The following is a 27,614-nucleotide window of genomic DNA, read 5'->3' on the forward strand; positions in this document are numbered from 1 at the left end:
AATCAACCTGACAATTACAGACTTACTGATATTTCAGCAGAGGTTTCTGAGAAAGCCATTATCATTCAAACAAAGGGCAGCTTTGCAGTAATTCTGTGCTAGCTCTATCTTAAATAAAATTATTCAATTTCAAAAGGAGTAGAAGTAAAGAATAGGAGAGTTGAACCAAAAATAGCTCAAAACATAAAATGTCCTAAATATTATCACCAGTCATAAAATCTCTAAGTCCTTAAACTGCGAGCTGTTTTCTATTCTCTGAGCTCCATGCTTTGTAAGCCTAAGAGAATGAGTAAAACAAAATGCATCAGAAATGGCACTTGGTCTGATTGATAGGGGCATCTACTTGACGTGGTACAAAAGTAATAGATCTACTGAGGGGAAAAGGTAGTGGTGAAGGGTCAGCGTTTGCACATGGCACATTCCCAGCAAGCTCTAGTCTGATCCAGTGAAAAGGAATCAGTTCGTGCACAGCATGATCTAAACCCTGGTATATGGTGATAACCAGATAATTCAAAACCACTCTCATCATCTGAATGAAAATGCTGTTGTAGATTTACCCTATGTTAATGTTTCTGTATAATTTGTGCTTGCTTCTTGGCCAGTTAAATGGATGTACTTCCATTGGTTCTCTATTATTTTATAGGGCTGTGGATTTTCTTCCTTGTTCGTCAGTATCAGTGGGATCTTTCACTGATAAAATTTAGAAGAAAAAATGCATTTTTCCCCTATTTTTTTTTCCTTTTACTTTAAGGTATTTGGTCTGCACCCCAATGCAGATATAACTTACCAAACCAACCTTGCAAATGAGACACTGAATACAATAGTGAGCATCCAGCCCAAAGACAGCGGCAGTGGAGGAGGGGAGACCCGAGAAGCAGTGGTGCAGCGCCTTGCTGATGAGATGCTGGAGAAGTTACCTCCAGATTACAACCCCCATGAGGTATATGCTCTTTTGATGCAGCTGTTTGATGTTTTGTGTGTGTGTTTTATTGTGCTTCTTTCTTACATTTAAATGTCAAGCATTTTAAAAAGCTCTTAAATTTATTCATAGCGTTCTAGAAGACTGTTTGGGTTGATCATCTAAATTATTCTTACATCAGATACTTATATTGCAAATAGCACAGTCTGCTGAATGAGCCACCTTGACACAGAACAGCTATCAGAAAGTCCTCTCCCCCCTCGGTAGATTAGAGGAAGATACCAGTGCTTTTACTTAGGGCATGTCCAATGGTTTTGGGACCTTGGCAGTATTTACACTATTCTATTCTACAATTCATGTTACATTTAATATGTCTTCTATAAATAGCTGTAATCATTCAGCTTAGAACTTCTCTTTTCCTCCCCCTCCTGGCAAACTATTTGAATTCCCAACTTTTCTTTTTTATTTAGCATCTTTCCCCATAGAGTTATTTTTCTAGCCGTTCATGCTTGTATATCCCTTTTCTCTCACATGCCTATTGAGCAATTCCCAGTGGGAGTATATTCATCATTTATTTATGGAACTTGTTTCAGGACGAAGTCAGCTTTCTAGTTTTCCCATTGTTGTTTAGTAGCACATAAGAAAATAAATAACCATGATAAATAGCAAATAAAATCAAACAAGTGTATAATTATTATTAGCAACTATTGATTTAATAATTTTAATAATTAGCACCTTGGATCTATGCCTGTAGTCTACACCGTGGATTGTTCTCCATCCTTTTCCCTTTTCCTTCACATCAGATTTAAGCGGATTCACTGAACTAATGTCAAGTTGTATTTAGTTCCTTAGAATTTTGTTCTCAGTTTGGAATAGCAATTGAATGTTGGATACGTGCGTAGCTTACATAGTTTTGCCATATTTGTAATATGGATATTAAGCTATTTTTTACAAGGTATTTCCTGAATCCTCCAAATAGTGATTTCTTTTTTCCTTTGCTCCTCTTGAAGAATTTGTAATTCTTTAGAAGTTGTCTAGAATGTATAATTTGTTTTATATTGTGATCAGAGGATATTCTTGCCTTCATATTCTATGCTTAGGAAATTTGTGCAGTGTTTTAATATTGTAAAATGCACCATGCTTGTTTCATCCAAAATTAACTTATAAGTTGTTTGAACAAATGACTATTTTTGTCTCGCATTTATTCTGTTTAATTGTGGTCTCGTTCACTCTCATTAAACCCTTGGTATCATTCACTCAGGTTGTCCATACAAAATGTGCATAGAATTGGCCTTCCCTTTTCTGTCGCTTCCTCACAGATCTTAGCTTTGCAATCAAGCAGCGATGGGGTCATGGACGGTAGTGAAAGACACAAAGCCTGGAGGGTTTTTTTTTTTTTTTAAGTTCCGTTCTTCACTCTTAACTTGTCTCTCTTTTGGTACCCTGTCTGGGTACAATACATACTTTCCTGTGTGTATGTATTAAAAAATAACCTCTAATTATTTTCAGTGCCATTTCATCATCCAATAATAAGAAAAGCTATTATCTTTTTTTTCATGACCTGCCAGGTGTACAAGATTTTATTTTCTCATAAGCAATCGTCTCTATAATGATTATCACATTTAGATAGTTCTTTGCTTCTGTATTCCTTCTCTGACATCTCTAATCTTCAATTTGCTTGAGAGATTTTCTCTTGATCCAAGTAATGAGATTCACATTGTATCAGATGAGCCAATATTATTTATTAATACTCTTAAATTATATCCCCCAAACCTTTCTCACATTTCTTCTAACAAGCATAGTCAGAAGATGTCCAATTGGATCTGCTTTTTCCCTCTGTCTTTCTTGTAAAGGTATTCTGAGCTCAGGGGGCAATTTTGTTTCATTATCTTATTAATAAATGTAGATACTACCTCTTCCTGATGATTTCTAGTTTTCTCAGACTGGGCACATCTTGATATGTGAATTGCACTTCTCTTTGATTAATCACATCACTGTATTTTCACACTGTTTCTTCACATTGCTGATGGATGACACAGAACTTTTCCACCATCCAAAAATAATACTTAGTTTCTCTATCATGGTGCTGATGTCTTTGCTCTAAGTATCTACAGAACATTTCTGGTCATTAGCTTCAAGTTTATTTTGACAGTAACATGTTCTTCTATACGTCTCTTTGGTTGTGTCAGCAGCACTGCAGCTTTAGATTCTGCCTCTTCAGTGTTATGAATTTTGTAATACTTCTTTTGCAGTTGCTGGTTCTTCAAAATTTCCTTTTTTTTTCTTAACTAAAATATTTACCTTTTTTGTCATTCTTTGTATCTTAAAACTAGTTTCGGTCTTCAATAATGCTTTCTTTGTCAGAAGGGAATTTGCCTTTTCTCCCACTCGTCCCCAGTATGCACTGTATATGGTGCTGGAGTGTGGCCATTTTTAAAGATCAAATGTTCTCATCTGAATTTAAGTTCTGTTATTCTGGAACTTCATAGAAAGGGTGGAGAGGACAGGAGTAAGCTGTAAATAAAGCTGCATTTGTAAGTGTCAGCTTGCATGAACTGATAAAAAGAGAAAACATAGAATCAAAGAATCAATCCTAGAATCATAGAATGGCCTGGGTTGAAAAGGAGCACAATGATCATCTAATTTAAATCCCCTGCTATGTGCAGGGTCACCAACCACCAGACCAGGCTGCCCAGAGCCACATCCAGCCTGGCCTTGAATGCCTCCAGGGGTTGGGCATCCACAACCTCCTTGGGCAACCTACTAAATCAGTTTAACAATCCTGAAACAAATAAAAATTATCTACTAAATGCTAAGAGACTGAGGGAATGTGTCAAAAAGAGTTCTTATGCACGCCTCATTGGATAAAAGCAGCAAAGGAAAAACATTCAGCAGTCCTAACAGTGCCATTTGGTTTCTTTTAGCAGAATATTGAGTTCCAGAAAGGCCATTATGTGGTAATCTTCAAAAATCTTGTTATAGATATACAGTCAATGCAGAAAAGAAGTGAGGAAATGAAAGAATTAGGAAACAAATGAAAGCAAGTAAAAGCAATTTCTCTTCAGAGAAAGTGGTAGGTGCCTCTGCAATCTTTGTCCAGTTCTTGTGACTCCAGTAAGAAAGAGTAGAGTTCATCTGTTTGGAGTGAAAGCCCCAATGCTGTAGGTTAGTGATGGATGGTAGTGAAACCAATTGTCTGCTGACACTGAGAGCTCTGGATGTACCTTCTCTTGATACAGTGTGAAATACAGGCTGCCACACAAAGGCTTTCATTTCCCAAGTATTAGCCTTTGATGTGCATGGCATTTGCAGTTTCTTTTGTTATGTTCTTGTAGTGATTCCTCTCCACAGTCATACTACTGACCAAATGTCAGCTGAAAAGCCTATAAACAAGTCACTTTTGTGTGCTTTATCAGACTCCAATACGACCCACGTGAAGCTAAAGCAAAATAAACCTTCCACCTGACCTAAAACTGTCTTCAGTTTTGTCATTCCAAAGGCAGAGGCAGGATAAAGCTTCTGCTTTCATAACCATTTCTGCATCTGGATTTTGCTTCTTAGAGAGATCAGTGGTAAAATTATTAGGTCTGATCAATCCATGCAAGTGAAGATGGATGCAAGAGTAAATGTCAGCCTGTCACACGCAGAAATTTATAAGGAAAGCATTTTCTTGTAGCTTTGAAAAGCAGCTTACTAGGGAATAGACATGGAGACATTCCAGAGATACTGCCCTTCATTGGCTTTTAACCCCGTAATAATGTTTTCTTCCTTAAATGTTTTCATAGTCATCATTTCACCTTATCCTCCCCTAAAGCTAAGACTACATTAGGAACTACTGTATGGCAGTTGGAGTTCATCTGAGGACCCCAGCCTGCATTAAGTGTTTTACTGGGGAGTTTGCTTTGGTCTAACTCATCTGGGTTTGTAGGCTGAGCACTTACCAGTGGCTGAACTACATCAGACTCACTGAAGCATACCTTTTGGGTTAGTTTAATTTGAAGGCAATCCAGTTTGTATGCCTGGGATCTACTTATCAGTGCAGTATTTTGGCAAAAATGACAACAACAAACAAATACAGAACATTCCTCATCTGAACTAAGGTGCCTTTGATTTAGTTACCAGCCCTATCAAATACAGTGGTCATCTGACACAGTATGCAGTGGCAAAGGAGTTGGTAACCTGAGGTCAGATACAGAATGTGCACAGAGGAGGCTCATACAGTAGAAATACGCATTGCAAAATCTTACAGGGAGAGCTATTAAGATTATGATTTTATTTCCTTCTTTCTTTATATCACCTCATTTTATGTTAGCTGACAGCTGATTTCATGTTGAAGAGATGTAAGTGGGCTTTATGGAATTAGTATATTAATCTCAGAAAGGCTATTTTAGTTAGTGAGTTTTGTCTTGAAGTTTTTTTTCTGTCAGTCAGGATCCATCTCTTTATGTCATAATAAATACAGCACTGGCAGTAACTCATCTGATTGCTTGATAAGAATCCTAATACAAAATAGTCAATCATACCTCCAAGCTGGTGTTTAAAACTAATCTTACCAGCAAGGTTTCCAAGAAAAACACTATCTTACACCTAGTAAATCTCAGTGCAGATCAGGACTGATTTGTACGCAGCAGGGTCATCAGTATGTCATTATTTCAGTTTTTATATCTAGTTATGCTTAGTGCTCCAGGCCAAGTGCTGTGAATTTATCTAGGATGGATTAAAAAAATGTTGCATTATTGGGTCATTCCATTTTTCAAAACATTGCAGGTATTTTTAGGTACATAAAAAAAATCAGATGTTTTTGTGTTTTTTTTCCCCTGAGCATTCATTAGTTAAACTGTGCTGTTATCAATGCAGTAATATATTAGAATGTTTATTTTATCTTCTCTTTGTAATTTCTTGAATTACAGCATTTTGGGAAATAACACCTTTAACAAGGTGTTTCATACAGTTTTCCTTCAGACAGGAAAAGTTTCTATTCTAAATTATGCCCCAAAGGAACACGCACTTTGCAGGCTAGAAAAAAAAAGTTTATTTCTTATTTAAGCACAGAATACATAAGATATACTCTGTATAATCCCGCTCTTTTTAGTGTTATGCAGTAGAGATCTTCTAAATATTTCAGAAAAAAAAAAATCGAATTTTTTTTTTGTGTGTGTGATAAATTTGGCTGTGAAACTGTCAGGAAGCAGCTTTCCTGAATTTTGTCTGAAAAAAATTGGTAAAGCTAGTTATATAAACTCTCCTCCCAAAAGTTTATTGTCTCTAGTCTAGTCTCATGATAGCTGATTTTAGGAAATTTTACAGGAAGAAATACATTAACTCAGTCACTAAAATGAACTGTCAGAATGCAAAGCATTAGTATAATTGGCTGGCACCTACTTCTTGGACATTTTGTCTGACAAACTCATGGGACTTTGTGATTAAAATATAATGAATAGCCTTCCTGATAACCGCCTCTCAAGGAGAATAGCAGACAAAGTTAAAAATGTATTTTCTGCGGCTTAAGGTTGAAACTTGGAGAATGGAAACTGTCAAAGCATTTACTCATTTATACTAGCAGTTATAACTACTCAACAACTGCATTATATTTATCCTGCAGAGATTTGCTACTTGGTATAATAATAAGGTACGCTCCAATAGTGTTTCCTATGAGTATTTCACTTAGATATATGACTGTATCTGGGAAAATACAAAGCAAAATCCAGAGGACTTATGACCAAATTTTGTGATTTCTATTTGGCTGCAGTAGAATTCCAATTATATTCTGTTCTTTCAAAGTAATAAACTTTCTTTCTTCGTCATCTTTTGTTAGTAAGCTCAAAATGAGCTCAGGAAGTCCAGACAGCAGGCCAATGCCTTTCTGAAAGATGAGTTACAACAGGAGGGAAAACACTTGAGAGTCTTACAGTCAAGAATTCTCTAAAATACATTATAGTATATGAGCTGTAGAAGACATGATTTAGAATCACTGAATCATAGAATCATTTGAGTTGGAAAGGACCTTTACAGCGGCCCTGCAATGAGGAGAGACACCTACAGCTAGGTCAGACTGCTCAGAGCCTGGACCTGACTTTGAATGTCTCCAAAGATGAGGCTTGCACCATCTCTCTAGCAGGCTGTGCCAGTACTTCACCACCTTTCTTGTAAAAAAATTCTTCCTTATGTCCAATCTAAATCTCCCCTCTTTTAGTTTGAGACCATTTCCCTTTATCCTATCACAAGACCCCGCTAAAGAGTCTGTCCCCTCTTTCCTGTTGCTCCCCTTTAGATGCTGAAAGTCTGCAATCTGGTCTTTCTGAAGCCTTCCCAGGCTGAACAGCCCAAGCTCTCTCAGCCTGTCCTCATTGTGGAGATTTTCTGGCTTTTGCTACTTTTTCTGCAATATGTCTTTAGGTAACATCGACAATTCAATTTTGAGAATGTTCTCTGAACACTGTGTGATACCATTATCCTTGAAAATTAAGAAGGCCAGAAGCTTCTACCTACAAAATGGTGTACATGCTGCACTCGTTTTTATATTGTTCTGTTTTTATATATCACTCTGTAGCATTATTTCAACCCAGCAGGGCAAATAGAGTTGAGAAAGTTCACCTATAGCAAATCTGGAAATACCAAATTATCAGTAAACACCCCTTTGTGATTTTCTTTTTTAAAGATCTAAGATCTAAGAGTCTGTGGCCTAGCAAGGACTAAAGGAACTGCTGTGTTCCTTCCAAAAGAGGGAACTTTCTCTCATTAGACTGGTGGAGCGTCTCCTTTTGGTAAGCTGATGAGTCAGGTTGTGCTAAATCTCACTGCTGGTACGTGCCTTGCCTGGCCATCTGTTACATAAAGAATTAATTTTTCTTGAATTATGGGATACAGTTGAAAAAAAAACCCAATCTTTTGCTTTCAAAAGTTACTGCATGGGAAACGGGAGATTAAATCTTACAGAGTTTCACTATTCCTGTTTAGGTGAAAGCCCAGCTTCAAAAGATGGGAGCAATTCAACCCATGAATATATTTCTCCGTCAAGAAATTGACCGCATGCAGCATGTTTTATCCAGTGTACGAGCCACACTGACTGATCTCAAGTTGGCTATAGATGGTGAGTTGCAATGTTAAGAATGATACTAATTAAGCTGTAATTTTTTTTAATTACTAAAGGCTGTTCATGCTATTTTACTAAATAAATATTTTTCCTTTTTTTCTCTCCCTTTCTCCCTGTTTTCCCCCACTTCTCACTTTTTCTTTCTCTCTCCACCAACCTCTTTCTCTTTTTCTATCTCTTTGTTATAGTATAGCCTGTATAGATTCCTGTTTGCATCTCTAAGGATATTCCATCTTAATTTATTCTGTCTGCACATGCTCCAGTATTGCAGTTCGATGTGTTCTGCAGTATTACTGTGCTTCCATGATTCTCTCTGGAATCTCTACAGAGCTCAGAGGAGTTGAATTGTGTGATCAGGGTGTATGCCAGAATCATGTATGAAATTAAGCTGAGACTGATGATGATACTGAAGAAGGTACAGGCATTGCTGCTAAGTAATTGAGAGACAGAGTGGTCAGGCCAAATGACAAAGATTCTAATCTAAGATGGGATTTGTAATTTTCATGAAACTGGCCAAACCAAATAGAATGTCTCTAAATGGAATCTGAAGTGAGTAGGAGTGCCAGTCAAAAGAGAATGACAGGGTTCTGCTTTTGGCCATCAAAGGAGGAGGCAACAGTGCTCTGTCTCTCAGAGACAGGAGGATTTGGCTGAAAGTCAGCAATGCTGAATGCATTTAATATAACTCTAGTGTGCTGATGACTAGAAGCAGATGGAGAATTTGATCAGGAGTGAGGGAAAAGAAGGAAGGATGATATCACTGTCTGCTTTTTGATTTCACTTCCTATTTTGCTGCTTTGTAAGAGTTGAAATATCCAGGAAATATCCTATAATGTTGCTTGAATGTTGCAAGTATTAACAGTAAATCAAAATGACGCTGGATGGGTTCAGTTCCAGTGGTTAAGATCTCACCCAATTCTCCTGTTCTCCAGCAAAGAGGTAGGAAATACCTGAGAGAGAGCAAGCTGTGCCTGCAGGGAGAAGGTCAGAGTGCCTCAAATGAATCCCTTCTGGTACAGATGGCAGTGCACTGATCTGTCTTGTTTTACCTTCCAGTACAGCTAATTAGTTTCCATATCCTGTAACAACCTATGCAGAGACCAAGCTAGAAGTACCAGTTGTCTTCTATTTCAAAATTGAGCTCAAGATTCCCATGTATATGTGCATAGAGTCCCTTTTCAAGTAAATTAAAATAATGGTTTCTATCCAAGAAATAATTAATCTTTCTTTGATCAAGATCAGTTTCAAAATGTACAGTATTATGCAGACAAGTGGATGAGTAACATAATATAACATAGTATTCAGTTGCACAGTGGGCACAGTCCTCTACCAGGTGGTTAATCAAGTTAATGCTGTAACTTTTGTGCAATCCTCTAAAACGTTATAATTTCTCAGGGAAAGGCAAGTAAAATATAGTGAGAAATTGCTCTGAAAACAAAATGGGATGTATAGTTAACAATACCGATTAATGGCTTCTGGCAGATTCATGATGCATCAGGTGCACACCGTGGTGTGTTAATTAGAGGATGGAAAGAAAATGTAGGCTCTCTGTCTTGCTTCAGCAAAGGGGAAAAACGCTCTCTCATGTAATAGATCTCCCAAAACTAGTCAACCGGAGCATCAAATCATCTCCTGTGCTCCTCTTTCTCTACACTGATTAGCTTGCTCAAATAAAATGTGTGCGTTTTGACATCTGCCTTTGTCATGCATCTGGCCCTGGCATCATGAACCTGCTAAGACCCCAGCAGCTGCTTATAGTAGGTCTAAATTTTCAAATAAATATTGTGTTTCAGATTATAGTTTCACTCTTCATTTGTAAAAAGAGGTCTGACTATTTATTCCTGCAGGTTGGATGTGAATAGACAGACTTTGTCATTTTCTTGTTGCTCACTGTGTTTTATTTGGGGAAATACAAACCCCCCTCAGTGAGAGCCTGCGTGCAGCTGAACATGAGAGATGCTGAAGGAATTAGTAGAGCTAGCTTTGTTCCTCTGACTGGAGGGCAGATTAACAGTGTTCAGCTTTTGGGAGCAGTGAGGATGCTCAGCATGTGTCCAACATGTTTGTTGGCAACCATGCACAAGCCTGCATCATCACCAGTGAACTTTGTTGCCTGGAGGGCTACTTTTTTTGGATCAGATTGTAATAATTAGATTGGAGCTGCACTTTGTACTCTCAGTTATGTCCCAACCAATAGTTCTGTTTTAATTACTTATTGATTGCCCAGAATTTATTTCACAGTTGGTGTAATACAGAGTTTCACATAAATCAGAAAACAGCAGTGATGATTGTCCTCTCAAGTGACCTAAATTGAGACTCTGCTGCAAATAGGGACAACTGTTTAGAGACAAGGAAAGAGAGCTGTTTTCTCATCTTTTCATCTGGGGAGTAGTGTGACATGGGGATTGAACCGAAACTCCAGATCCTAATGGGATATGAAGAGCAGATCTTAAGCCCTTGGCAGAGTGACAGTATTCTCTGCAGAGCAGTATAGAAGCTATAGAGTTGCTGTGTACGTGCCTTGCCTTCTTTTTGTGGAAGGGTATGTACCCCTGGCATGGCACACTAACTCTGTAGCTGTTTACTAGCGACTGGGCACTTTCAGCCACCTCTGCCACTGAAGACAGTGTCCTTAAATAATAAAAGTGAACAGTAGTAGCCTAGGCAGTTATTCTTAGTCCCTGTTGCAGTTGGAGTACAAGCAAATTTCGAGTTAACCAATCTGTGAGATTGGAGTGGAGGGAGGTCTGCATGTACCTCCACGCACTGAAAGTAGCGCTGGTAAGTGCCCTGATGGCACATATATGTGTCTTCTATTATTGAACAAAGTGAGCAGAGAGATTCTCTGAGAGTTAGCCTTAGTCGTTCTTGAGTGGGTGAAGATGCCCACCATGTGTCCAACATGTTTGTTGGCAACCATGCCCAAGCCTGCGTACTACCAACAAACTTTGCTGCCTTTTGATCACATTTGATGATATTCTCCAAAATGATCATACTGTAATAATTACACTGGAGCTGCATTTTGTACTCTCAATTATGTCCCAAGCAATTGTTCTGGTTTTGACTATTGATGGCCAGGAAGTGGGAAGAGAGATTCTGTGACAGTCATCTCTAATTCCTCTTGAGTGACTTCCAGTGGAGCATGCTAGTAGTAGTAGTGGAAATTGATACTGAATCCTTTGCAGTGGAAATAAAAGCAGCTTTTTAGTATGTTTTATTCACTGCATTTTTACCTGCTCAGTAGTCTGTTTAAAAGCCTGTAGTGTGAAAGAAACAAATGCTTACCTCATTTATTTACAAGTATATCCAGATCTTGCTTTGATCAAAAATCTGCATCCTCTTGGCATTTGTTTTCAGTAGTGTATTCAAACTAAACCTTTACAACTGCCTACCTCATGAAAAGTTGGAGCCAGGTACAAAACTGTAGATTTGTTGTACTTCCATGTCATATGTATGTGTATGTATATATGTCATTTGGTCACAGAACTCCCACTATTATTTTTGCAAAGCTTGCAGAGTTAGATAGATAAGTCCTTTTCATGTTAACCACTTATCTGAGAACACAGAAAACCCTCTAAAAGCTTTTACTATTAATATGTAAAGATTTGTTTTCATGACTTGCTGGCCTGGGGTTTTTATTCCATTCATTTTACTTGGTACAAAAGACAAGCATTGTACAAATAGCTATGGGAGTCATAAGCCATAGGGTCAACATAGAAAGGAAAGCAAGTGGAACCAATAGAAGTAGTAACTTCAGAAGTCACCGTAGCATCTGCCATGTAGATGTTCTATCAGCATTAAGCAAACTATCCACTGCGACTACACTATGGCACTCACCATGTTACAAAGCTAGCTTAAATTCATGAATGTAATGCACACAATGCATTGCCTGCACACCAGGCTTGATTTGCTTGATTTGAGTCGTTAATTTACTACCTTATTAAAAACTAATTACCTGCTTGTAGCTCCTCACTGTCCTTGTACTTCGTTGATAGCCAGTGTGTTTGCCTTAGGTATTTCCTTACTGTCATTCATATGAGAATGTGAATGTTGAATGTTGAAACACCAAAGGCTTCATGTGGACATAAGGTAACACATAGTCCTGCATATATAGTAGGAATCTCTTAGAGTTCCTAAATTCCATACACAAACTCTTGTTAAGCCTCTGAAAGAATGAGGTAGATTCACTATTTTTAAAGCTCAGAATACTGTGATTTTGGTAGTACTGTTTTTATCATGATGCTGTAAGTAATTTCTGTTCCTTGTACCTTACAATGGGAATGTAACTGAACTCCAAAAGAACTACGCAATAATCTATTCTGCTCTATATGGTGAAAAACAGAAGCTTGGGAAACAAGTCTTGCTGGAGTGCACAGGAAAGACAGCCTCCAATGAAAATAAAGAGTTTCTTCTTCCCACTGGCTGCAAAGACGAGATGAAAATGGATCGATTCCATTTAGATTAACAATGGTTTAAAAGTGCTAAGACATAGAATTTTAGTTCGGCTTGTTGGCCTTAGCCATAGACTTTTGGACTGAAAGATCTCAGGCTCTTACTTTACTGATCCTTACAGTGTGTGTGTAAGGCTTGTTGGGATCTGTGTGTTCCACTTTGGGATGAGGATTTTATCTGAAGATAATTAAGAGCACTCAGTGAAGATATTCATGGAATACAATACTGGGAAATTCATTTGAGGAATGGGAGAGATGAGTCTAATGTGTCCTAAGTTGTTACTTTTGGCTCAGCATCTCTCATCCATTATTTAGTTCTCATCCACAGTGCCTCTTGTCTTCTGCAAAGTGTGGCATATTATTTCTAGACCTCTCAATAACTGTAATGCAATGTTTAGTTTATTGATTTAAAATATTTATTTTCAGTCTTTTAGTGGATGTAGGCAAGTAGTACTGGAGTAAGTTTTCAGAACAGTTTGCAAGGCTAGGCTGTATGAGGCTACTTCAAAATTTTCTTCCTACTGACTGAAGGAATTTGCTGTTGCAGAAAACTGTATTTCTCTCTCTCAAAAAAAAAAAAAGAAGAAAAAAAAGCATGCAACTTAAGTTTCTTATTTCATCTTTCCTGAGTTGAAGAATTAAATCAGAGGATTCTCTACCAGAAAAGGCAGGTATGAAACAAACAAAAAGCAGAACAAGAAAAAGGTTGGGTGTGGCTGGAGACAGTAATAGTCTAAAAGTAAAAAATGGAGAGTGTGTTATACATTGCAGGTCTTGCCTGCCTGATTTACTCTTCCTATTCTGGGAACCAGAAGCAAAAGGAAGTACTGAACTGTTGAGTGGCTCAGGAGAAAAGCAGCACAGTGTAGTTAAATGAGCTTTGAGAGCTTCCTGAGAAGCATCTCCAAATGCTGAAGTTCCCTAGCGCTACAAGGGAAGAAACAGGGAAATAGGAAAGATTGTCTGAAGCAGAGAAATTGATTCCTTTCAGCATAGCAGTAGTGATCAGTCTGCTCACAGGAATGTACTACAACTTGCAAAGAAAAGATCAGATTTTAAGTATAGGAAAAAATATATACAGATTTTTTCATTTATTTATTTATTTATTTTTAAAATCTGTTACTCTGTATGTAGTATCTCTGGGTAGAATGATAAATAATGCATTCTTTGGGGAAAGCACCAGCAAGTTAGCTGGTGCCATAAGGCAGAAACAGAAGAAGGCTTATAAGGTTATGAGCAAATTGGGATTTTCTCCTCAACACATTCAACAGAGGGAGTTGCAGCTTGGTGACAGAGACAAGGAGTGAGTGTCTGGTCCATCCAGAATGATCTGACATTAACAAAACCAGCGGCTTGGGACATAGGCTTCAGTGGGGATTAAAGGCTGAAAAGACCAACTTGCTGTAGTTGTTACATTGATAGCCAAGAACAGATTGATGCTCTCGCTGAGCTCTCTCCTCTGTGTACTGTTAAGACTGGCTGTACAGGACAGAGCTCTGCCCAGATTCATTGTCTAGGAACTATTGTTCTCGAGGGATGGTCTCCAACCCTATTATAATTGTGACAGCCACTGGCAAATTGTACTTGATGGAAAAGCTAACTCCTTCTCATCTCATTTATATCATATATAATTATTCTAGTTTTCTTGATTCACATACTGTGCCTGTGAAAAGAATCAGTCTGTGAACTGAGGGTTATTTTGGTTCATGCTGGAGTTTAAGATCTTTCATTTCTAACTTTATCCAGTCATTTGTATGGGAAATTCATAGTTTCTAATCCAGATAGAGATTTTCCTAAATGTAAAATTGAAAACGTAGACCCAAACTTTACAAATCCCACCATTTTCAGATAGGCGTGGTAGGGAAAGGACCAACTACGTGAAATAATACAATTCCCAATATAGTCCATAAACAGCATTATGTCTATTGAATGAGTCACTCTAAATACAGGTCAGTTTAAAAGAACAGACTACTTAATTAGCAATAAAACTAGTACTACTCAGAACCGAGTAGACTGATTGAACTCATTTGCTATATACCGATTGGTTAAATTTAGCTGTGATTTGAAAGCAAGACAATAAATTTAAGGCAATGAAAAAAGGACATTCTAATTCCCAAGCTGTATGTACTCTGTGGACAACGTAGTTACAGTAAGTATTGTTTTGTGAGTATCAAAATGCCCTAACATCTTTGACTGACCTGACCTTCCATCAGCCATTTCAGATGAGATTTATTCCATTCAAGAGAGGGAATACCATGAAGTAAAACCAAAAATAATTTGGTTACTAACAGCTGGCTTGATTCATAATACCTTCTAGGCTGTCACATTAAGTTCATAGGACATTCAGTCTCTTCATATGGTAACCAGGGCTTTGATCTTCTGAGAAGTTAAATGTGAGAAGCGCGTGGTGTTGAACTACTTACTCGGTTTATCAAATACAGTTTTCCAAATGCATTTATCACCCTTCTCCAAAAAGGTACTGTTGTTTTTCTCACCTGCTATCAATTTCATTTCTGACAATTACTTTATTTCTTACATTTTTATTTTTATCAGAGTATTGTAGCTGCAGGAATGCATCCCGACACCCACAGATGTCATTCAGTGTGCTGCAGTGCTGAAATTCAAGCTCTGTATGCCTACTGCCAGGGCTGACACCCACTCACTAGGAATATTTATGCAACTATATGACTGAGGCCAGGGCTGTGAACATACCTCTTCCTTAAGAACTCTTTGGCCTAACACTCTCAGCAGCTGCTCTGAGTCATAACGGGCAGCCATCCTGAGAGGTTGCACCACACTTTGAGGCAGACTGGTTTTATGTACATACTTGAAAAGCTGCAGCCTGCCTGCAAGAATCACAGAATGTCAGGTTTTAAAAGGGACCTCAAAAGATCATTTAGTCCATCTAGTCCAATCCCACTGCCAGAGCAGGAACACCTAGATTAGGTGTCTATATTTATTGGTTTTTGGTTGGGTTTTTTTTTTTTTTTTTTTTTTTGTTTTGTTTTTTTTTGAGATCAGTTCAACAAAATATATATTTAACATTATATCTAAACAGTTTCCTTTTCAGAAGCTCTCAGTAATATTTAGAATGGATTCAAAACTGTAGAACTCTCCTTGAAGAAATTCTATATGCCTGTAATTTTCAAGGAAATTAAAGAACCAAGCAACAATTAGCAGAGGTAATACCACTGGAACAAGACTGCAGATGATAGGAAAAATGATCATTCTTAGAAATCTCCTCTTTCCAGGTTAGAAACTATTGTGCTCATCTGTAGATGTGATTCAACAGAGAAGCATATGGCCTCCTGAACCATGTGTCATCTATACCTGTGTTGAATAAACATTCCTCAAGTCTCTTCACAGAATCAAAGACTACTTTGAATTAGAAGGGACTTTAATGATCAAGTTATTCCAAACCTCCCTGTCATGTGCAGAGTTGCCACCCAGTTCTTTTAGTTAGAAACCATTCCCTCTTGTCCAATCTGCCCTATCTGCCCATGAAAAATGTCAGTCTCCTTGCTGATTACAAACTTCCTTCAAGAACTGGAAGGCCACACTGAAGTCTCCCCAGAGCCTTCTCTTCTACAGACTAAACAATTCTGGCTCCCTCAACCTTTCTTTGTAGTAGACATGCACCAGCCTTCTGACCGTCTTAGTGGCTCTCCTCTTGACCTACTCTAACAACTATGCATCTTTCTTATACTGGAGGCCACAGGCTTGGATGCAGTACTCCAGATGGAACCTTGCAGGAGCAGAGTAGAGGGAAATGATCATTTCCCTCTCCCTGCTGGCCACACCTCTTTTGATGCAGCCCAGGACATAGTTGGCCTTCCAGGATGCAAGTGCATGCTGATGGCTCATGTCCAGCTTTTCATCCACCAGGAACTTGAAATCTTTCTTCACAGGGCTGCTTTCAGTCAGTTTTTCTTGCAGTCTCTACTCATGTTTGGGATTGCCCTGATCCAAGTGCAACACCAGGTGGCTGGCCGTCTTCAACCATGTTCTATTTGAATCATAGAATGGCTTCCTCAGAACTGGGAAGAAAATGTGGCTCTCTCATAACCCCTGTTTCAGGAGAAAGCTGGCTCTATCTGCCTGAAAAGAAGAAAGAACCAAAGGTGAAAGTGTTATTTCTCAGTTCAGATGGCAATGACTCCGAGGAAAAGGGGACTCTGTTCGCTTATTTTCTGTTCTCACTGAGGTTATTCTGACATTGTAGCCATCATGTTTTGCATGATTTGTTTTTCACTTTTTCTGCCTCCAGAGGGCTAATCAAGTGTACAATCTTATACTACATTTTTGTAGGCAAAGAAGAGATGACACAGAGTGACTTCTTCCTTAAATGCTTGTGCTTAGTGTTCTATTAGAGATGTTTTATACCAAATGAGGATGTTTACAAATTGTGTTATAAAAGACTTTTTACGTATCCCAGAACACAAATGTGAACCTGACTATGAAGCCATTACAGAGAATGCAGAATAGCTCGATGTGTTTGCTACAGTCTGTACTGCTGCAGCACTTTTTTATATTTGGGGTTTTGTGAAAGGTGATTTTTCTCATAACATTTGCTGTATAGAAAAAGATGCATGTAAATAAGAGCAAGTCACTTGTGCAGTAAGAGACATAGTTTAGTGATGGGATTCAATATGTCGGGTAGATGGTTGGACTCAGTGATCTTGAAGGCCTTTTCCAACCTAAATGATTCTGTAATTATCTGCTAGAAAAAAATGAAGCCTATTTGACATATAGTTACAAAGTAACAGATTTGCACACTATTACACAGGTGTTCAGAGTAGCCACTGCATTCATCTAAATTAAAAACTGATGTTTGGTTTCTGGATATTCTCCTTTTTCTCCTCAACTGCGAACCTGCCATGGAAGCAAAGTATTTGAATGCCTGCTTAATACAGGGCTCATTTCCATACAAATACGATGGTATGGGCAAGTGCAGCTCATCTTTACCATCACCAAATAACCCTTCTGGCAGTAACAGCAGTTGTGTATATGATGATGTAGTGAAGACTGATATTACAGGAACATATAATCAGAATGGGGGCTATCAGATCAGTTTCTTAGAAGATATTCTATCCTGTCCTATCCTGCCCTGTCCTGTCCTGTCCTATCTCACATATGAGGCATGTACTTGCTGTCAGTACTGCTCAGAGTACAGACTGGTAAGATGTAAGAGCTTTTGGCACATGGAATGGCAAGTGTCATATAATAATCGCATATTTGCCAATATTTTAATGGAGACAACAGTACTATGCATGGATAATACGAGCATACACTGCCAAAATAAATATAAAAACAAATAAATCTTGCCTCTAGCTTTATTCTACATACTCTTTTTCTACTGGCAATCTTGATAATGGAAGTGTACAAAGTTATCATTAATAGCAGTGCATTTAATGAATATAATAACTGTCAGTACATGCCAAGGATATAGATGAGTTATACTGTATATCTCTATCATTGATCATGCACTTGGGAGCTATTAAAATATATTAAAAAGTTTTAAATAATTAATCACATTCCAAAGGTAGTGTCAATATAATGAATATAAATATTGTATGTGAAGGAGAAGTTGTTTAAAAAAATCCTTATTTCTGATCAAAATAACAGAAGAAATATCTTTTATCTTGTCACATTTCCTTTGAATCGAGTCTTATAAATTTGTGCAAATTAACTACACACTGATAAGACTGTGGTGCAACAGGTGTGCAATTAAAGGGCAACAAAAGAGGGTTTATTAGACTCAGGATGTCATTTGAAAATTTTAATTGCCTTTGTTAGCTGGGGGAAAGTTCATGCTGAATGTTTTACTTATCTTCCAGGAACCATAATTATGTCAGAAGAACTGCGAGATGCATTGGATAGTATGTATGATGCCAGAATTCCCAAACTGTGGTTTCGGATTTCCTGGGAGTCTACAACTTTAGGATTTTGGTTTACTGAGCTTCTTGAAAGAAACCAGCAGTTCAGCACTTGGCTCCTGGATGGCCGACCAAATCAGTTCTGGATGACAGGGTTCTTTAATCCACAGGTAGGTCTGCCGGATTTGATACAGCTGCTATGTAATAGATTACACAGTGAAAGAACTTCAAGCTAACTCCATTGTGACTATCCTAAGTATAATCTAAATAAATACATTTTTAGCTTAACTCTAACACAGATTAAGTTCAAAATCTAATGAATTTTTTGCTTGACAAAAAATGACACCATGAAATAATGGAATGCCCCAGCCCTGCTCAAGGCCAGCTCAAGGTTGGATGGGGCCCTGGGCAGCTGAGCTGGTGGGAGGCAGCTCTGCCCATGGCATGGGGTGGGGCTGGGTGGGCTTTGAGTTCCCTTTGAACCCAAACCATTCTGTGGTTCGATGATCTTCTGATTGTTTTGATTGTAGGATAGAAATGACATTTTTTCTCCCATTTCCACATTTCCTGTTTTTATCTTCTCCTCTGCTACAGTAATCTGTTTTTCATTATTATGTGAAAACCCCTTAAAGGACAAGACAAAATATGGTTGAAAACTTTGACATAGGGTAAAGGGATCTGGATTTCACTCTCAATCCTTGTAAATCAGTTCCTTGAAATGGAACGCTTGTTATTTATACCACCCCAGGCTTATGCCAGTCTTGATCTGGAAAGACATATAAAACATACAGCCCTTACCCTGCACCCCAAAATAAAACACTGATAAAGAGTGAAAAACAAAAAAACAAAAAACAAAAAACAAAAAAAAAGGGAACAGCTGAGAGCAGAGTTAGAAGAGGTGAAGCACACATACTTTGGTGATGTGCAGATCCTCTGCACAGATAACCACATTCATTAAAGCTTTCTGTGATTCACAGATGTTTATGGGAACTGTGAATTGTGGAAGTGAGTCATTGAGAGAGCATCCAGCCAACAGGTTGCTGTGGAGCCTTAGCAAAGAGCTATTTTAAAGATGTATTTTAATCTCAGTACTTGTTGGCAATGCAAAAGCTAGCTGAAACAGCTGCCTTGAAGAGGGAAAGCAACAGTGGCAAATATTCTTTAGTGCTACTGCTGGGAAATGCTCATCTATCATCTAGCCTGTCTGTCAGCTGTCTGCCCATACAACTTTAAAGCACAGAAGCGTGCTTATAAAATCCCTGAGTAAAGGGTTCCCAAGCAGAAGTACGAAAGAGAGTAGAAGTGGTCTTAATGAAACTATTATGCTTCTGTACTTGACTTGTTAAGAATACTAAAATATTCCTAAGTAACCGTTGCAGTGATCAGGTTGGATGCAACACTGATGGGCTTTGGCTTTTGTTACTTCTTTCTTTTGCTCTACAGATGAGGAAGAGCTGACACAGATTTGGTACTGACTGTTTGAACTGGCTTTGTTTTTGCTGTCTGGGGTTGTGTCAGTCCTGAAATTTGGCCAGCCCAGTTGAGGCATTCTGTATTTCCTTTGGATCCATGTGTCTGGATTCCTCAAAAAAGCTGCCAAGTAAGCAGAGTAAAATGTCCCCAGACAAGACACAATTTAATACAGCACTGTAAGTGAGAAAGCCTCTAGAAATTCTAAAATTAAACACTTCATGACACATAGTTCCAGAAGTCCCTAAATACATACTGTGCAGAGAAAGTCCAGAAGAAGATGTGTTTACCTGACTTGAACAACCATTGGTGCTGACAATCACAGATTTCATAATCAAATGGTTATTTCTATAGTCTCTATTTTCTGTAACCCAGGCTGTGGGAACATTCTACAAGAAATTTGTCTGAACAAAGACACATTTTCTATTTAGCTAAATATTATTTTTTGTTAATAATGTTGCTGTGCTTAAAACCATTATTTCACATGTTAAGAAAATTGATTTCCATCTTTTCAAGCAAGCTGAGGTGATGAAGTGCTGGTTCTAATGGTTTAATGGCTTGTTTGTAACAGCTGAGAAACTCAGAAAAAAAAATCCTTTCATTTGGGAGAGGAAATACAGCTCCTAAATAATTTGTAATTTGCCTACTTGCATAGATCTCACTGCTCGCCTTATAGTCAATGGGTAAATGCCATGGGTAACAGAAGACAATAAAGTAGATTTATAGCACTGGGAGAATGAAACACACTGGCAATAAGAAAAAAAAAGAAAATAGGACCTGACTTCTCTTTCCTTGGACTGGTTATATACTGGGATCAATTCAGTGGTTGCACAGAAGTTAATTTTTATTTATGGTGATACAAATGAGGCTGAGGCTTCTGTGTGAAAGAAAAACTGATTCCCTTTGTGATTCTGCATTGGGCTAAGACAACCGCCAAACAAAGAGTGGTGCCTCCTGGATGTAATCCTCAAATCCACAGCACTACACATCTTCCATTTCTGCCTTCCCATTGCCTTACTGTGCTGGATCCTTCTTTATTGCCTTCTTGTTTGCATTGCTGTATCCAGCTGCTGCCACTTGTCCTATATGTGGATTTTAAACCCTATGAGGCAGAACTGTCTTTCTGGTTGTAGAGTGCTCAGCGTAATGAACCCCCAGCCTATTTCCGAGAGCCTGAGATGCCAAAGTAATGTGAATACTAATAGGAAGATGAAGCGCAATGGCTCCGTTTTCCAGAGCCTGCTGGATTCCATAGTAACCCTGCAATATTTTGCTCTCTGTAGGAAATACAAAATAAGTGACAAACAAGGAACCCCACAAGCAAGGTGAAAGAGATTATGTGATCTTGGAAACAATAGACATTGGTTTCTTTACTTCTTGTCACAGCTTCCGTGGGTGCGTGATTCTGGAAGGTTCAGAGTTAGTATGCATGGGTTGTTAGAAGGCAAAGGAGCCAATGTTTAGCAGACTTCAGTGAGCAGGCCAGGGAGATGTTTGGGAAAAGGCAGGTTAGGGAAAGAAGAAATCATCTTCTGCAGTTCAAAATTCTAGCAACCTCCTGACTCAGAAACAAAACAACAACAAACAAAAAGCCCTCCCAACCAAAAACAAAACAAAAAGCAACCCTTCAAAAACCAAAAACAAAACAAGAACAACAAGAAAAAGCAACTAGCCAAACAGGACAAAGATACTAGAAATTAAAACTGGTTTCAATACTAGAAATCAAAACTGGGGCTCCTTGTCTCAGCTGCAGGCTTAACACCACCATCTGGGATTCGCTCTAATGGGAATATAAATGTTTCAAGTCCCACTGCAGAGGACATATAGGTTCAGCCATCTCTGCAAGAAGAGTCTGCTGACTAAATCTTATCTCTGAAGACAGCGTACAAATCTGAGCTTACTTTTATATCTGTATTTCCACAGAGCCTTTGAACTGATTCCCTTAGAGCAGTCACTGTTCTGTCCTGTCTTCTTCCTGCTCTTCTCCCTTTCATATTTTTGTAGATTTGGGTCTGGTGGCCCAGTGGGGCCTTCTGGCAGTGAATGCTGTGTGTTTTAAACTAACAGTACTATCATGCTTCCCTAAATTAAAATTCCACAAATTAACTACAAGGATTCTGCTTTCATTTAATGGCCATTCTGAGGGAAGAACTTAGCCTTTAATCCTGTCTCCCTTAGCGGTGTGCAAGAGTTCTCAACTACTTCAAATGCAATTACAATTATCTTTGCTATCACAAAAGCTCTTTGCAATACTTGTCCTGGGGTTCCTGGAATGGCATTAATGAGAAGCCACCAATGTCATTTAACTGAAATATCCGAGTTCATGAATGTCATCTCATAATGGAAAGAGTGCTTTGTTGCTGGGAGGTGCTAAGGCCTGCAGCAGAAGCACCAGGCTTGGCTGTTGGATGCTAGCCCTACACCAAGACCATGATGCTGCTGTTGCTGCATGAAGCTTCTTTTCCTTTCCTTCAGCCTCCACTATGATTGGATAAATAAAAGTAAACTAAAAATTTTAATCAATTCCCTCATTGCTACTGATTTCTTAGAATCACAGAATTGCTCAGGTTGGAAAAGACCTTAAAGATCATCGAGTCCAACCGCAGCCTAACCATGCTACCTTAACTCTAACAGCCCTCCACTAAATCATGTCCCTGAGCACCACATCCAAACGGTTTTTAAACACATCCAGGGATGGTGACTCAACCACCTCCCTGGGGAGCCTATTCCAGTGCTTAACAACCCTTTCTGTACAGAAGTTTTTTTCTGATATCCTACCTGAACTTCCCTTGGTGCAACTTAATGCCATTTCTCCTTGTCCTGTCATCTGTCCTCAGTGAAAAGAGATCAGCCCCACTCTCACTGTAAGCACCTTACCAGTTGTCCTCCCAATAAATCCCTCTTGTTCCTTTATAACAGAGAATGAGTTTCTTAAAATCATAGAATGGTTTGAGTTGGAAAGGACCTTTAAGATCACATAGTTCCAATCCCCCTGCTATAGGCAGGACACCTCCCACTAGACCAGGTTCTCAAAGTGTCATCCAGCCTGGCCTTCAATGCTTTCAAGGAGGGGGCATTCATTGGGCTGGGCAACCCATTCCAGTGTCTATTGCTAAATGCTGAGCGTTCATCTTGCTGGTGTCAGCAGCAGTATGCTGTGTAAGTGCACTGAAGCTTTGCACTGAGTAGCAGCTATGTTTTGCCCTGCTGACAGGGGCATTTCAGCAGTTAATTATGTGATCCCAGTTTGTACTTCCTTTGTGGTCTGTAAAAGGCATTGGGAATTGCTGACTGAAAAAGCATTTTTATGGTGTTCCTACAGGGAAAGGTAATATAGTGCATGAAAACATGGTATTATTGGTGCCTGAGCAATTACCTGCGTTTAAAATCTTACAAATCACATTTATTTGCTAGCTGTGTAAACTTTTCTCCATTTGTCTTGTTGTAAAGGTAAGGTAAGATGAGTTAGACCTATACATTAAATAGGCCACTTTAGTGACTTCTTTGCCAACATAAGCATAGCAAATGTATACAAATGCCTGGCACAGGGACAGTGTAGGAAAGCACTGGAGTTACACTACTGAAATTAGTTTTATACGTAGATGAGATTCTGTGGGTTGAAGTTTATACTGCTTGTGTCACTATTGTATAGGAAAACAGTTGGCAATGGGTGCGTTCAAGCTTCTTCAAAAGCCTGTGTCATATTTGATCTCTTCAGGGATTCCTCACTGCCATGAGGCAGGAGACAACACGCTCAAATTTGGCAAAAGGATGGGCACTCGACAATGTTATTTTGCACAACGAGGTGACCAAGATGATGAAAGAAGACGTGGCTGGCCCACCTTCCGCTGACATTGGTGGGGTCTATATATATGGCCTTATCCTCGAAGGGGCTGGTTGGGACCGCAGGAACAGCAAGCTGGTCGAGTCAGCACCGAAGGTAAAGACTGATGGAGCATCACTAACTGGAGTGTAACATTGTGTGTTCAGAGAAAACCAGAAAGTATTCCAAGTGCTTGCAGCATATGTTTCACAGCAGGTTGTAAGAGGGTAAAATAATAGCAGGACTGGGAAAAGGACAGGGTGTTTACCCACCACAACAGACCAAAAAGCCTCTGTCAGAAGATGAGTTTGGGAGGTGCTACACTTGAGTAGACCAGTAGCTGGGCTCCTTGGCTCCAGGTGCTGAACTACATCTGAATGAGTGCAACCCATGAATCCTTTGGACTGAAAGAGTGGGCCCTGTCACTGTTCTCAGAATCCAGGCCTGCTCTGATCGCAGTGTTTAGGTGAATAGAAGCCCCTGGCACTGCTTTTGAGTTATTGGTGTTAGTTCTGGACTTCTGCTGAGTTATCCATGTATGAACTTACATTTTGCCAAGGCAACTGAGCACATTTAAAGCCTAGTTAAGGAGCAGTGATTGCATGCTCTGGTCAGTGCACAGGGAAAGCTGCCACTGTGTGTGCTGGTAAAGTTTTGTTCTCTCCTGGAACTGGAGTTGAGGCCATTGCTGTCTGTAGGTAAAACACTTCTGTAGCTGGCTGAGGGCAGTGTTTTCCAAACCAGATCTTGCCAGTGGCAGCTTCTAGTACTCATTTCCTGCTTTGTGAAAAGACATCCTTCATGTATGGAGTTTGCCCAGGTGCTCTGGCATCATAAACAAGAGCTGTCGATTTGAGACCTTTCTCTGCCTCTGCTAATGAGTACTGTGTATTGCCAGAGGGATCTCCTTTGAATATAACCCAGGAGGCACCCTGGGTCTTTGGAGCTCCACTGCCAACAGCACAGGTGTAACAGGAAGGCTTAATGAATGCAGCTGGGCCTCTGCAGCTCCAGTCTTGCCATTCAAGGAACAGGAGGTGGGGAAAGAATGGGGAGCACTTACTAGAGGTGAAAAGGATGGGGAAAAAAGGCAATGTTCTCACTCCCTCCTAGAACCGTGCTGCCATTTTTTCATCCTTTGCCATGTTGCAGCTTTGCTGGTTTCTCTTAGTTTCTGTTCCTTCCAAGGTTCTTGAAGTCTGCTCTCTCTGAGCTGCCAGTGGCTTATAGACAGGTTGGGGTCAGTGTAGTAATGAGCACAGGGATTGGATTCTTCTGTGTGCTTCTGCTGAAGGGCTGCTGTTTTTGCTGCAGTCCACCAATGAGTCCAGTGCCAGGATGCTGGAGTTTGGACACCCTATCCTGCTAATACTGAGCCCAGTGTCTCTTTTAACATTTTCAGGTGCTGTTCACAAGTCTTCCTGTAGTCCATGTGTATGCTGTCAACGTGACAGCACTACAGGATCCAAAGAAGCAACAAGGCAATGTGTACTACTCCTGTCCTGTCTACAAAACGCCTCGGAGGACAGATCTGACGTACATTTTCTCTTTGTACCTGAAAACAGCACAGAATCCTGATCACTGGACTTTACGGGGGGTGGCACTGCTCTGCAGTTCAAAATGAGGGCCAAACAATAGCTCTAAAAAAAAATAACCACCTAGGAAATAAGTTTGCAGCTAGTAGGAATTCCATTGTTATTTTCAGAGTGGTGTGGGAATTAGCAAGTGATTAACACGACAGAGGTCGTGTTAATCATACATAGATCAGTTTACTCTCTTCACTGTGAATACACCTAAATGTATTTAACCTGGGATTGTGAGAGGGAAACAGGTACGGCAGCTGTTGTGGAGCAGGAATACATTCAGCTAGTTTGCTCATACAGGAAATACTAGGGAAAATGTGCTTATGATTTTGATAACTGCTCTAGCATTTATGGAGGTTCTTTTGTAGATGCTGTCTTTTCTTCCTAGTATAAGTCTTATTCACAGTACGTTATGATTCTTTTTAAAATCAACTTTGTAGTTAAAAACTTATCATGCATAGCATTATTAAAGCAGTAATGACGAGTGAGTTAAACTCATAATAAAACTTCATCCTTTTCTGCACATATGTGAATGCACTTGATTTTTGCATTTGTAAACTTGCTGAGTGGTTTTACAGATGGATGCTGCTGTTTCCTTGAATAGTCTCTTGTATATGGAAATAGTAATAGAAGTTTATCTTTGCACAAGTTACTGCTTTTGCATGTTAGCTCATTGCCAAACCTATGCCCCATTAGAAGGAAGATGTGCACACACCAAATTCTTAGTGAGAAGTTCTGAAACTCTTCTGAGAGTAAACACGCATAAACACCACTTTGGCCCAACTATTTGCTACATTGGTGATACTGCCTTGAATCTTGCGGCCTCAAAACTCTCAACTGCATTTTATGCTGTATTTTGTATTAGTCTGGGTTAAAAAAAGAAAGAAGAAAAAGAAATAATATATATGTTTTTAAAAGATAGAGGATACATAAGCCATTTCTGGGAGTAGATTCACCTGAAAAGATTGGTGTTATTTTGTGTATTGTCATCTCTGCAGTTTACCCTATGATTGAAGGGTGATTGCTGCTTCTCTTAATAGACAGCTATTGGCCAAAAACTGTGTTTTGCTTTTCTTTCACTAGCACAAATTCAAAGCAAAATAAATTGCTGTTGGATGTTCTGAAAGAAACAGTGAGTGCTTCATTACTTTTTTTTCTCCTTGTAAGCACTTGCAATCTTGTTCTTTTCAGCTGCCATGTAAGAAGGTAGTTCACCTTTCCCCACACCCAGTTTCAGTCTACTATTAGCAGGCACAGAGTTCTTTCCACGAGGAAGTTCAATATTCTCAGTCCTACCCACTACTAAGCAGAAAGGGCCAAGTTTCTTCTTGGAAAACCGAGCAGCTGGGGCAGGATTCCTTTAGAACTTGCTTCACATGGGGTGGAGGCGGGATGGTCTTACCCAGTGACACCACCTGTTCCAAATATCTGCTCCAGGCCTCCTGCAGCATGGCTGGATGTCAGCGCATCAGCTGACTCCACTGAGAATTCTGCTGATTAGAAAGGTGAACAACTGGGCCTCAAGATCTTTGCCTTGCAAATCACGAAGAGAGACTTCCAATGGGGAATGCCTGTGCTGTGGTATAGAAAATAAGGATTTAATCTGTAGGGTTCTCCCCGCTTCCTCTTTGAGGGGTTATGGTGTTAATTTTAACCTCTTGGTGAATGCAAAGTTCATGCCAGTGACACTGATAAGGCTTAAAATGAAGAGCATATATTGAGTTACTTTGCACACCTGAAGTACTTGCTACTTGTTATGAAAACAGTAAATCCTTTAAACAACTGAAATTAGAACTGCTCATTAAAAATATGTATGCAGTTGAGCTTATATGTTGTGCTCCATGGAAACTGCATCACTTCCTTTCTTTGTCAAGTAGATTAAAAAATTAAACTCTCTGTAAAGAAAATCCATAGGTGCATGGTTCTAGCACATGGTGTCCTGAAGCAGAATAATTAAAAAAAAAAAAAAAAAAAAGTGACAGCTTCTTTGATCCTTTCACATCAGCAACTAATGATATTTTGTCAATTCAGGAAGACCTCAAATCTCACAGAGCAGAAGGCAGGTGATACCCCTGGGGAACCAGACTAATGGTACAGGGTTCCACTACAGGCAGGGACAGTTTTGTACCCAACAGAAAGAAGACCGCAGCCACCTGCTTCCAGAAAATCTGTAAAGTAGTTGAAAAACAAAACCTTCAATGTATCCCATCATTAAAACATCTCTTTCCCTTTCCGCTTGTGCTTACCATGCAGTGAAGATGCATCACTGACTGTTGAAAGAGGTATCTTCCTCTGCCTGTTTCCCTCCCTCATCCCATTCTGTCTCTCCATGCAGTGGCATTACTCCTTTCAATCTGACAGCTCAATTTGCTTTGAGATGCCATTAACATGGCATAACA

The 27,614-nt window shown here is 39.2% G+C and overlaps 2 protein-coding genes across 4 annotated transcripts in view; one reads left to right on the forward strand and one right to left on the reverse strand.

Moving 5' to 3' along the window:
• Positions 1–27,604, forward strand: part of LOC125690635 (dynein axonemal heavy chain 5-like) — a 145,193-nt gene extending 117,589 nt beyond the window's left edge. For 2 of the 3 annotated variants that reach the window (XM_048939241.1, XM_048939242.1), the window contains 5 exons: positions 752–940; positions 7,877–8,009; positions 18,301–18,509; positions 23,528–23,749; positions 25,035–27,604. In XM_048939241.1, coding sequence (XP_048795198.1) covers positions 752–940; positions 7,877–8,009; positions 18,301–18,509; positions 23,528–23,749; positions 25,035–25,256 — 975 coding nt within the window. In that variant the 3' untranslated portion in view covers positions 25,257–27,604. The remainder of the gene's footprint in view (positions 1–751; positions 941–7,876; positions 8,010–18,300; positions 18,510–23,527; positions 23,750–25,034) is intronic. The other variant, XM_048939240.1, reaches the window with a different exon arrangement.
• Positions 1–27,614, reverse strand: part of CTNNAL1 (catenin alpha like 1) — a 596,511-nt gene that overhangs the window by 312,684 nt on the left and 256,213 nt on the right. The window lies entirely within an intron of this gene.

The sequence above is a fragment of the Lagopus muta genome, chromosome 3, assembly GCF_023343835.1.
Source record: "Lagopus muta isolate bLagMut1 chromosome 3, bLagMut1 primary, whole genome shotgun sequence".
NCBI classification, from domain to species: Eukaryota; Metazoa; Chordata; class Aves; order Galliformes; family Phasianidae; genus Lagopus; species Lagopus muta.